This window comes from Budorcas taxicolor, chromosome 7 (assembly GCF_023091745.1).
Source record: "Budorcas taxicolor isolate Tak-1 chromosome 7, Takin1.1, whole genome shotgun sequence".
In the NCBI taxonomy this organism is placed as follows: Eukaryota; Metazoa; Chordata; class Mammalia; order Artiodactyla; family Bovidae; genus Budorcas; species Budorcas taxicolor.
In genome coordinates, this window is record NC_068916.1 from 13,143,299 (window position 1) to 13,155,219 (window position 11,921).

General features: G+C 55.1%; 2 protein-coding genes across 3 annotated transcripts; both read left to right on the forward strand.

The window, feature by feature from the left end:
* The first annotated feature begins 4,199 nt into the window (after positions 1-4,199).
* KLF1 (KLF transcription factor 1) lies at positions 4,200-7,697 on the forward strand. Its single transcript, XM_052644354.1, has 3 exons — positions 4,200-4,286; positions 4,942-5,782; positions 7,522-7,697. Exons 1-3 carry the CDS (start codon positions 4,200-4,202, stop codon positions 7,695-7,697), a joined length of 1,104 nt encoding a protein of 367 aa, XP_052500314.1.
* A 1,603-nt stretch (positions 7,698-9,300) lies between these two features.
* DNASE2 (deoxyribonuclease 2, lysosomal) lies at positions 9,301-11,787 on the forward strand. Of its 2 annotated transcripts, XM_052643963.1 has the most exons (6): positions 9,301-9,606; positions 9,721-9,898; positions 9,990-10,068; positions 10,398-10,562; positions 10,658-10,855; positions 11,271-11,787. In XM_052643963.1, exons 1-6 carry the CDS (start codon positions 9,512-9,514, stop codon positions 11,675-11,677), a joined length of 1,122 nt encoding a protein of 373 aa, XP_052499923.1. In that variant the 5' UTR covers positions 9,301-9,511; the 3' UTR covers positions 11,678-11,787. The 2 variants fall into 2 exon arrangements, with proteins under 2 accessions (XP_052499923.1, XP_052499924.1); XM_052643964.1 differs by lacking the exon at positions 10,398-10,562.
* The last annotated feature ends 134 nt before the right edge of the window (positions 11,788-11,921 follow it).

The window sequence follows — 11,921 nt, forward strand, 5'->3', positions numbered from 1 at the left end:
ATATTTGTGTGTGTGCATGTGGGATTGTCTATATGTATATGTGTCAGTGTGATTTTGTCCATGTGTTGTGTGTGTTTGTGAGCTTGAGTGTCTGCCTGAGTGAGTGGCTATGCTTACCTAGATCACTTTTATGAGCATACATGTGGTGTGCTTTTGCATCTGGATGCATCGTGCTTGACCGTCTCTGACTGAAAGCTACTCACCTACTATGACCTGACCATTTTCCAGCTGTGGAAAGTGTGGTCCGGAAAGCAGAATGGTCTTGCTTAAGATAAAAATAGCCCAAGTGCAGGGGCTTCCCTGATGGCTTAGTGGTAAAGAGTGCACCTGCCAATGCAGGAGACACAGGTTCCATCTCTGGTCCAGGAAGACCCCACATGCCACAGAACAACTAGGCCCTGCACGCGCCACAGCTATTGAGCTTGTGCTCTAGAGTCCAGGGAACCACAACTACCAAGCATATACGCAGCAGCTACTGAAGCCAGCACCCTCTAGAACCCGTGCTCCTCAACAGGAGAGGCTGCCACAATGAGAAGCCTACACACCACAACAAAGAAGAGCCCCACTCGCCGCAACTGGAGAAAAGCCCCCACAGCAATGAAAACCCAGCACAGCCACAAGTAAATACATAAAATTATATTTTTATTTTATCTTTTTATTTTCAAAGCAGCAGTGAAAAAGGCAGAGGGGGATAGAGAGGAGAAGGAAGTGCTCAGTTGTGTCTGACTCTTTGTGATCCCTATGGACTGTGGCCCACCAGGCTCCTCTGTCCATGAAATTTTCCAGGCAAGAATACTGGAGTGGGTTGCTATTTCCTATTCCATAAAATTATATTTTTTAAAAATGGACCAGGTGCAAAACAAGGACCAAGCCTGGGATCCGGTCTTCCTGCTTCCCAGGACAGGCTCTTCCCTGCCCACCCAGGAACACCCCTTCCTACGTGTCTGTGTGTAGAATGCTGTGTCTCACACATTTTCTCTGACTCTGATGGGAGTAACTGAGACTATGTCTGAATCTGATCACTAGCCTGTATATCCCCAAGGGGCTTGGGTGTATCTGGGCCCTTCTGGCTTCTAATATCCATGATTTGAACCCTCCTCCCCACTCAGTAGGGAGTAAATCACCACCTTGAAATGTCTGGTATTCTGCATAGCTCTTATTCTTTTGGACACCCCCCTCCACCTGGAGCCAGTGGCCTCCCTCCTTCTGTCCTGTCATTTCACCAGTACGCCCTGCTCTGGAGTCATTGTGAGTGCTGGAGTTCTCTGACGCACAGGGGATGTAAAGGCTGATGACAGCATGCACACTAGGAAGCCCAAATCTACCCTTAGGCCTTGTCACCCTCGGAAGTCTGTCATCTGTACTGGCAGCATACTCCCAGAGGCCTGGCCTCCCAGCCACACACCCCCCAACTCCCACCCTGGCCCCTCACCCTTTTGCCTCGCCTTCCAGAGCCAAACATGCCTGTTAGTCCTTATCCTAAATCAAGGAGATGTCTCCTCAAGAGAGATTGCTCTCCTCTCCAGGAAACTGCTCCAGGAAACCACTCTAATTTCAACCATTTTGTTTGAATAAAATGAAATTCACATAACATAAAATGAATTTTTTTTTTTTTTTTGCAGCTGTGCCACATAGCTTGCAGAGTCTTTGTTCCCTAACCAGGCATTGAACCAGGGTCACAGCAGTGAAAGTGCCAAGTCCTAACGACTGGAGCCAGGGAGTTCTCTAAAAGGAACCATTTAAAGTGTACAATTCAGACTTCCTTGGTGGGCCAATGGTTAAGAATCCACCTGTCAATGTTGGGGTCAAGGGTTCACTTCCTGGTCCAGGAAGATCCCACATGCCATAGAGCAATTAAGCCCGTGCACCGCTGCTACTGAGCCCGCATGCTTTACAGCTTGTGCTCTGCAACAAGAGAAGCCACTGCAATGAGAAACCCATGCACCAAACGTAGAGAGCAGCCCCCACTTGCTGAAACTAACAAAAAGCCTGAGTGCAGCAAGGAAGACCCAGAGCAGTCAAAAAAAAAAAAGTGCACAATTCAGTGGCTTTTAGTATGTTCATTGTGTTGTGCAACCACCACCTTTATACAGTTCCAGAACCCTTCCATCACCCCCAAAAGGAGACCTTGTACCCATTAAGCAGTCACTCCCCACTTCCTCCTCCCCCCAGCCCTTGGCAACCACTAATCTGTCTCTATGGATATGCTTACTCTGGATATTTCATATAAGTGGAATCACATAACGTGACCTCTCTTAACTGGCTTCTTTAACATAGTGTGCTTTTGAGGATCATCCATCTTGTAACATGTATTAGCATTTTATTACTTTTCTGGCTGAATAATATTCCATCGCACAGATGGGCCACTTTTTGTTTATCCATCTACTCATTAATGGACATTTGGGTTGTTTCCACCTTTTGGTGGTTGTAACTAATGCTACTGTGAACACTACTGTACAATTATTTGTTCATGAGTGCGTGGGACGTTGCTTCAGTCGTGTCTGACTCTGTGTGACTCTGTGAACTATAACCTGTGAGGCGCCTCTGTCCATGGGGTTCTCCAGAATACTGGAGCAGGTTGCCATGGAGTCCTCCAGGGAGTCTTCCCAACCCAGGGATCAAACCTACATCTCTTATGTCTCCTACATTGGCAGGTGAGTTCTTTGCCACTAGCACCACCTGGGAAGCCCACTTGTTTCAGTTCAGTTCAGTTCAGTCGTTCAGTCGTGTCCGACTCTTTTCGACCCCATGAATCGCAGCAGGCCAGGCCTCCCTGTCCATCACCAACTCCCGGAGTTCACTCAAACTCATGTCCATTGAGTCGGTGATGCCATCCAGCCATCTCATCCTCTGTCGTCCCCTTCTCCTCCTGCCCCCAATCCCTCCCAGCATCAGGGTCTTTTCCATTGAGTCAACTCTTCTCATGAGGTGGCCAAAGTACTGGAGTTTCAGCTTCAGCATCAGTCCTTCCAATGAACACCCAGGACTGATTTCCTTTAGGAATTTGTGTCATTATACAATTGCATAATGTCTGTGTGCGACTGTGACATCACCTGGAATCCCTGGGCACCATGGTGGAAGTCTCTGTTGCAGAACCTAGATCTCTCCCCACTGTAAGGTAGAAAGTGAAAGTTGCTCAGTCCCGTCTGATTCTTTGCAACCCCATGGACTATACAGTCCATGGAATTCTCCAGGCCAGAATACTGGAGTGGGTAGCTTTTCCCTTCTCCAGGGGATCTTCCTAACCCAGGGATCAAACCCAGGTCTCCCACGTTGCAGGAAGATTTTTCACCAGCTGAGCCACAGGGGAAGCAGTAATTGGGTCACCTCCCAATCAAGTACTTCCTATGGCCTGATGCAACAGTCCCATCCCCCCCAGGCGAGTAGGTGGCCTCCTCGTCCCAAACCCCCCCTCCCCATCTACAGCAGTTGTAGTTGCTCCAGCCTCAGCCTCCCCATTCCCCCTGCAAGTTGCCTGGGGTGGGGTGCGGGGCTGTCCATGGTAAACAGTGACCACTGATTGGCAGGGGCCTCTCCTGCCACTGGGCTCAGACCTGGGGAGCTCACAACCCAGGAAATTAAAAACCAAGTTAATCCCCAGCCCCTGGCCCTCCCACTCACCGGGGACAGAGCCTTGGCTGTTCTGGGCCCCCACCTGATAGCAGCCTCCAACGTCTGGGGAGTCTGATAATGCTTGACTTGGCAGGGAGTTCATGCCAAGTCCCGCCATCAGCATGGTAGCTGCTGTTTATGGGGAAGGGGAGAGCTGCAAGGCCCTGGTCAGGGGCAAGGGGGTCTTGAAGCTCCTTCCTAGAATCCCCATTGTGCCCATCACCTCTTCTCCAGGAAGGTAGCTGAGAACAGGCCTCCAAGTTTCTCCTTCTTTGGGAACACATTGCCTCACTCTGCCCAACCCCTGAACCCCCGTCTCCTGAACCCCTATCCCCTGAACCCTTAGACTCTGAACATCTGATTGGCTTCAGATACACGGTCAGTCTTCAAGACTCAGCCCTGAACAGGCCTGGGTGAAGTCTGTTCCCCAGAAACGGTGACCCCCGCCTTCGCCTGGCCCTTATCAGGGGCTGCAGCCAATCAGCTGAGGGCAGAGAGGAGCCCTCCAAGGGGCCATCAGAGCCTCAGAGCCCACGAGGCCGCCAAGGGAGAGGAGGCCTGAGCCCCAGGGTGGGCACCAGCCAGCCATGGCTGCAGCGGAGACCGCCTTGCCCTCCATCAGCACGCTGACCGCCCTGGGCCCCTTCTCGGACACACAAGAAGACATCCTCAAGGTGGGGTCAGGTGGGGGTCTACATGGGCCGGCAGGGGTTCTGGGTCCTGGCCACAGAACTGGGGGGCCAGGTCTGCATCTTGCCCTAGAATTCACATCTTGCCCTGCTCAGGACCGGGAGTCCTCAGTGCAGGCCAGGAGTCTGAACTTGGTCTAAGGTCCTATTTCTGTCATGGAAGACTGAGGCTGGGAACAGAACACAGGGATCTAGGCTCAGTGAGACACCCCCAGATATAAGAGGGAAACGACAGCTGTGGCAAGGGGACACCCAGGAATTAATCGTGTTAGGGGGCCTGGAAGGGGAGGAAGATTCTTGGGGGAAACTGAGGCAAGGCTGAGCCTCCCCTAGCCTTCCATTCTTGGTTCTGCCAACCCTTCCCCCATGCCTGAGCGTGGCAGGAGACTCTAGATAATAGAAGCCTTATCTCCTGTCTCCAGCCTGACCCGATAGACGGTCTCTGGAGCTGGGGGGGCTGAGGGGGGGAGACGGACAAGTGTGAGGGAGTGGGACAAACTGGCATGACAGAGAAGCAAACAAGACCCCTTTACGGAGCCTCTGGCCAGCGTGCCCCCATCAGGGCATCCGGCCCCCACCGTCTATGGGCAGGATACCTTGGTGTCCGCTGAAGCTCCATGTTACCGGCTCCTTCCCCCAGTGGTGGCGCTCTGAAGACGTGCAGGACTTGGGCCCGGGCCCCCCCGACCATACTGGACCACCCCTCCACGTGAGGCCTGAGCTGGAGAACGCACCTGGGGAGGACGAAGATGATGACAGGGACGCAGCTACCCCCTGGGACCTGGATCTCCTCTTCACCAACTTCCCGTGCTCAGAGCCCGGCGGTGCGCCCCAGACCTGCGCGCCTCAGGCTTGCGCTCTGGCGCCGGGAGAGGGTTCCGGAGCGCAATTCCCACCGCCGCCCGAGACTCTGGGCGCGTATGCGGGCGGCCCGGGGCTGGTGGCTGGGCTCTTGGGCCCCGAGGAGCACCTGGGCTGGGCGCGCCCGGCCCCACGAACCCCGGCTCCCGATACCTTCGTGGGCCCATCCCTGATCCCGACCCCCGAGCCCAAAGCCCTGCCCTTGCAGCCGTTGTACCCGGGACCCGGCGCGGGTTCCTCCGGCAGCTACTTCCCGAGGACCGGGCTTTCCGTGCCTGCAGCGCCGGGCGCCCCCTACGGGCTGCTGTCCGGGTACCCCGCGCTGTACCCGATGCCGCAGTACCAAGGGCATTTCCAGCTCTTCCGCGGGCTCCAGGCGCCGGCACCTGGCCCCGCCTCGCCCCACTCCTTCCTGAGTTGTCTAGGGCCCGGGACGACGGGTGCAGGACTCGGGGGGACTACAGGAGACCCAGGAGGGACCGCGGAGGCCGCGCCATCCAAGCGCAGCCGGCGATCTTGGGCACGCAAGAGGCAGGCTGCGCACACGTGCACGCACCCGGGATGCGGCAAGAGCTACACCAAGAGCTCGCACCTGAAGGCGCATCTACGCACGCACACAGGTGAGGGGGCGGGCCCCGGTGCAGGGGCTGGGCGGGCTGGGCGGGGCCTTGGGAGCTGGGAGCTGTCGAGGAGCTAGAAACTGGAGCAAGGGGAAGGGCTAAAGCAAAGTCGAAGCAAAGGGCTACGCCGAGGGAGCTGGGATGCTTGGAACTTCTGGAGTCTGCCGAAGAGCAAAGGGGAAGGCGGGTGGGGACAGAGAGAACTCGGAAAACATTTCAGGAAACCAACGGCTAAGACCTGGACCAAGGAAGTGCCGAAAAGCAGAGAGCCCGGCAAGCTGTGTAGGGGCGGGGCTAGAGGAGGGGCCGCGGGCGAGAAAGCCGGAATACCAAGGACAGGGCCAAAGACGCAGGGTTCAGGTTTGGGGCAAGTGGGAGTAAGGGGTTCAGGGGCCGCCGTGCTCAGACGTGTCCGACTCTTTGCCACCCAATGGACTGTACTCTCTGCCGTGGGCGGGGGGGGGGGGGGGGAATCTCCCAGATCCAGGGATCGAACTCGCCTTTCCTGCGTCTCCTGCATCCGCAGGCGGATTCTTTACCACTGCGCCGCCTGGGGCTCGGTTGGTAAAGAATCTGCCTGCAGTGCAGGAGACCCGGGTTCGATCCCTGGCTCGGGAAGATACCCTGGAGAAAGAAATGACAACCCACTCCAATACTCCTGCCTGGAGAATTCCATGGACAGAGGAGCTGGGCAAGCTACAGTCCAGGGGACCGCAAAGACAAATAGTGTGCGACTTACTCACTTTTCATCTGGAAAGCCATTCAGGGGCCGTAGCCAGGAATATAAAGAGGGAGTGGCTTAGCCAGACTGTAGGGGGCGTGCTGGAGCTCAGGAGGTTTAGTTTGAGGGGCCCAGAGGCAGAGGCAGTTCCTGGAGTCTGAAGATAAATAGCTTGGAAACAGAGGAGGGTGGGCACAGGAGGAAAAGCTGGGGACCCAAGGAGCCAAAGAAGGGCTGGGACATGGAATAGAGGGCCAGGAGGAGGAGGAAGGAGGCCTGTGCCTAGGGGGATGGGGCCACGTGTACAGACATATCCAGGAACGTAGGGAGGAGGGGCCAAGTCTAGCTGAGGGAAAAAAGTAATTACCCGGGACAGGGTGTGGAACACGAATTGGATTTCGGGGCTCAAGGATCAAGGCCAACAACAGGATTGAAGAGCAGCTGGAGGGTCCCCTGGTACAGTAAAGAGCCTGGAACACAGGGAGCAGTGCCAAAGGACAAAAACTGGGAGGGCATTAGTACGCTGGGGCAGGACGTGAGGACACAGGAAGCAGGGCCAGCCGCATAGACAGCGCGACTTGTGCCCGGAAAATGAAAAGGAGCCTGGTGCCAGCAGGTACAGAAGAGGTCCAGAGGTCGCAGATGTCGGTTCTGGGTGTAGATTCAGGCCGTCCCCGAGAGTGAAAGACTTCTTAAATTTCACGATCTGGGCGCCTCACCGGCCTCACCCTAGGCGCCAGTGGTAAAGAACCTGCCTACCAATGCAGGAGACATAAGAGACTCGGGTTCAATCCCTGGGTGGGGAAGACTCCCTGGAGGAGGGCATGGCAACCCACTCCACTATTCTTGCCTGGAGTATCCCATGGACAGAGGAACCTGGCAGGCTCCATGGGGTCGCAAAGAGCCCGACACAACTGAAGCGACTTAGCATGCACGCAGTCCCGGCCTAGGCTAGGAGGGAAGACCCTGGGACCAGGTATGGTGGACAGTGGTGTTCAAGGCTTCCTCATCTCCGCAGGGGAGAAGCCGTACGCCTGCACGTGGGACGGCTGTGGCTGGCGGTTTGCGCGCTCCGACGAGCTGACCCGTCACTACCGAAAACACACAGGACAGCGCCCCTTCCGCTGCCAGCTCTGTTCGCGTGCATTTTCGCGCTCTGATCATCTGGCCTTGCACATGAAGCGTCATCTTTGAGCCCCGCCTCTGGCACTTGGACCTTCCTGGGGACTGGGGTTGGAACAAGAGTGGATCCACGCAGGGTGGTTTTCCCTCGGATGAATCCTCATCTGGACTCTAGGCCCCACAGATCCAGCAAAAGATCAAGGACTGGCCCATAGATGCACCTGGGAGAGCCTCCAACATAAGTTCCCACAGGTCCTCAGCCACAGACAGCCACGATCATGTAGACCCAGCAAGACAGACCTCTAAATAAACGGACTCAAATGGATGCCCAGATACTTCTGACAAAGAGACAGACTCTCAGAGAGCTGGACCATCAAACCAGCTCACAGGTGACCCTAGACAGTGAGTGGGTGAGGCATCCCAGAGACCCTGATTCTAGAAGGCTTCACACTGTGACACCTGAAACTCCACATAGAGGCTGGCATTGCTGTGAATGGTTATGGGTCCTGTAAAAATGCCCCTCCCAGATAAAACTTGTGTTGGCCTGAATTTGTGGATTTTGGCTGTGGTAGTTGGGAAGAAGCTGTAACCCCAGAACTGATATTGGGGGGCCATACACACGACTTAGCGATTGAACAACACACATTTACACACTCATCTCCTAAGACTGGGCAACCTTCCTTGGGCACTGACTGCCTTGCAGCCCCTCTCCTTCCCCCACCCCAAGGTCAGGCTATATTGTCCTTGCTTCCTGCCTTGAAGCCCAGGAACATTCACAGGGGCCTTCTTTTCTACTTAAGAATCTTCTTCCTCCACCAAGCATCCTAAGGGAATTCCCTGGTCGTCCGGTGGTTAGGACTCTGGACTTCCATTGCAGGGAGCACGGGTTCGATCTCTGGGGAACTAAGATCCCATATGCCCTGTGGAGTGGCCAAAATAAATACATAATTTTTTATTTTTTTTAAAAGGAATCTTCAGCTCGGTCCCAGAGCCCCAGCATCCTTCACCCTACCATGATCCAAAGTGACCCCTTGGCTAGCTCTTGTACGGTGGCGGAGTGGGGGTGGGGGGACATGCAGAATGAAAACGAGGAGGACCAACAGCACAAGCTCCCTCTAAAGGAGCAAGTCACAAGAGGTGGACCTCAGGCTGTAAGGCAGGAAAGGATAAAGTCCAAAATTGCCTCTGACGGGTAAACTGGGGAAAGAGTGCCGTTAAATAGAAGAGTGTTCATTGGGATTAGCCAGGAATGGGGCTTCTCTGGTGGCTTAGATGGTAAAGAATTCGCCTGCAATGCGGGAAACCTGGATTCAATCCTGGGGTTCCATCCCTGGAGGAGGACATGGCAACCCACTCCAGTATTCTTGCCTGGAGAATCCCCATGGACAGAGGAGCCTGGCGGACTACACTACAGGGAGTCTCAAAGAATCGTACACAACTGAGCGACGAAGCACACACAGCCTGAATTGAAAGAGACGGAGGCAGGGCCTAGCAGAAGGACGTGAGCTGTGGTTGGCCAGGAGCAGAGTCGGAGGCGGGCGCTGGAAACCGCTTAGCCTTGAGAGGGCGTGTCTGGGCCGAGCCAGAGGGTGGAGCCTATCAGAGACCAGTCGGCCGGAAGCAGGGGGAGGCCCCAGGCTAGCCGGATCCGGGGCGGACTCAGATGGGTGTGACGGCCAGAAAAAAAGTCCAGCCCCTGGGAGGATCCTGGACTGCCTTTTTAAATCTCTGCTTCTCACCTCGCGGGCGGGGTCTCCATCCTCTTGATGTGTGGAGTTGGGTTCCCAGGCGGATTTGGGGAAGTGAAAGTCACCAGGGGCCGGGCCTGTCTCAGCTCGTGACCCCGCGCCTCGCCCTCTCGAGACAAATTTCTAGACCCCAGCTCGATGGCCACGCTGAGCTCGCTGCTATTGACCGCGCTGCTCTGGGTCCCTGTAGGAACCCTGACGTGCTACGGGGACTCGGGGAAGCCTGTGGACTGGTGAGTGCGCGGGCGCCCACTATTCCTCAGAGCCGCAGTGGGGCTTGCTGCACTCCTAGGAGAAAACAGGTGCCTTCCCGTCTTCCTCCATTCTGTCCGTCCCCCAACCTATAGGTTCGTCGTTTACAAGCTGCCGGCCCACACAGGGTCGGGAGATGCGACGCAGAACGGGCTGCGGTACAAGTACTTTGACGAATACTCAGAGGACTGGCGCGACGGCGTGGGGTTCATCAGTAGCACCACCGGCGCCGTGGGCCGCAGCCTGCTGCCGCTGTACCGAAACAACAGCCAGGTGATGACGCCTCCGGCCGAACCTGGGGTGGGACTCTAGGGTGGGCCTGACCTGAGGGAACCTTCACGTTGTCCCTGTCCATCTTCCCCAGCTCGCCTTTGTGCTCTACAATGACCAACCGCCTAAATCCCGCGAGTCTAAGGACTCTTCCAGTCGTGGGCACACGAAAGGTGAGGCCACGTTGGGAGCTGGGGGAGGGTTCTGGTTTCCCTATGCGTCTTCTTCAGCTAATTCCTGACCTGCCTGTGTCTGAGGGTGAGCTGCTCTGGCAGGCCCTGGATATGTTTCCCTATCTTAAATCAACTTGGTCCTTCTTCTGAACTATAAGAACTGATGGCTGTGGAAACTGAGCTCAGCAGTGGTCCTGACACTCACTGCCCACTGCCCACTGGTCCTGCAGTCCGGGCCCCCTAGAGTGAGAGTGTTCCTGGTTGCACATGTGCTTGTTGTGATGTCTCAAGCAGTCCCCTCCCCCCATCAACTCCAATTTCTGGTTCAGGTGTGCTGCTCCTGGACCAAGAAGGGGGCTTCTGGTTGATCCACAGCGTTCCGAACTTCCCTCCACATGCCTCCTCTGCTGCGTACAGCTGGCCTCCTGGTGCCCAAAAATATGGGCAGACCCTGATCTGTGTATCTTTTCCTCTCACCCAGTTTCTGGGTATCAGTGAGTAAAGACAGGGAGACAGGGTGAGTGAGTCCCTGATTCCCAGATCAGAATCTTAGAACAGTCCCTCATTTTCTTCTCCTCTTGCCCTCCAGGCAAACAGCTGACCTATACCTACCCGCTGGTGTATGACCACAGGCTGGAAGGGGACTTCGCCCAGAAATTCCCCTACCTGGAGGAGGTAGTCAAGGGCCATCACGTTCGCCAGGGACCGTGGAACAGCAGTGTAACACTCACATCAAAGAAAGGAGCCACATTCCAGAGCTTTGCCAAATTTGGAAACTTTGGAGATGGTGAGGCCTGAGGTTGATGATTGGAGAACTCTTTCTCTGCAGAGGGACTGTCTGGTGGCTATGGGCAGGTCCTGGGTAGGGACTGGGACACATCTGAGTCATAATCACATGCAAGGTAAACAACCAACATACCTGTGTTCAAGTATTGGTTTCTGGCTGTGTGATACATGATTTAATCAGGGTTTCAACTTACCTGTCTGAAAAATGGGAATAGTAATGGTATCTGCTTGAAAGGGCTGCTGTGTGCAAAGTGATACATATAAAGCATTTAGTAAGGGCTATTACTCTTAATGTTATAATCCTCCAGATGGCCAGGAACTGACAACTGAGGAAACAGCTCAGAGAGGGGTAGTGGCCTAGGGAATCCCTAGCATTGATCCTGACCCTGTCCATGCCCTCCTTCCATCTTCTGCAGACCTGTACTCTGGCTGGCTGGCGGAAGCCCTTGGCAGTACCCTGCAGGTCCAATTCTGGCAGAGATCTTCCGGTATCCTGCCCTCCAACTGCTCCAGGGCCCAGCATGTATTTGACGTGACTCAGACAGCCTTCCCTGGGCCAGCTGGGCCAGCCTTCAATGCCACAGAAGACCATTCCAAGTGGTGTGTAACCCCAAAAGGGCCCTGGGCCTGTGTGGGTGACATGAATCGGAACCAAAGAGAGGAGCACCGGGGTGGGGGCACTCTGTGTGCCCAGATGCTCTGGAAGGCCTTCAAGCCTCTGGTGAAGGCCTGGGAGCCCTGTGAAAACAAGAGCAGGGCCTTCTCTCTAGGAAGCCCAGCAGGACATATAAGAGCTAAGGTTCAGGGGCCAGTGTGGACGTGAGTTTGAATCTATTTTGTCCCTTCCTATTTGTATGGCCTTAATCATGTGCCTTAATCTGTGACTCATCTGTACAGTGGGAATCATAGTAATACAAAGAAATTGGTAAATGAGACTGTTATTCTTTCTTCAGCTGGGCACTGAGACTCTGAACAGCATTGCAATTGCTCAGGGTCTGGGGGCAGCTGGCACATAGGTGAGACTCAGAATAGGACCCCAAGTAAGGGTCCACCCAAGACCTACCTCC

Excerpts from the sequence above, each read along its gene's own strand:
- DNASE2 (XM_052643963.1), top strand. The coding sequence starts at position 9,512 with ATGGCCACGCTGAGCTCGCTGCTATTGACCGCGCTGCTCTGGGTCCCT. Across the intron at positions 9,607-9,720 it reads TCGGGGAAGCCTGTGGACTG|GTTCGTCGTTTACAAGCTGC; the intron begins GTGAGTGCGCGG and ends CCCAACCTATAG. Across the intron at positions 10,856-11,270 it reads ATTTGGAAACTTTGGAGATG|ACCTGTACTCTGGCTGGCTG; the intron begins GTGAGGCCTGAG and ends CATCTTCTGCAG.
- KLF1 (XM_052644354.1), top strand. The coding sequence starts at position 4,200 with ATGGCTGCAGCGGAGACCGCCTTGCCCTCCATCAGCACGCTGACCGCC. Across the intron at positions 4,287-4,941 it reads CACAAGAAGACATCCTCAAG|TGGTGGCGCTCTGAAGACGT; the intron begins GTGGGGTCAGGT and ends TCCTTCCCCCAG. Across the intron at positions 5,783-7,521 it reads GCATCTACGCACGCACACAG|GGGAGAAGCCGTACGCCTGC; the intron begins GTGAGGGGGCGG and ends TCATCTCCGCAG.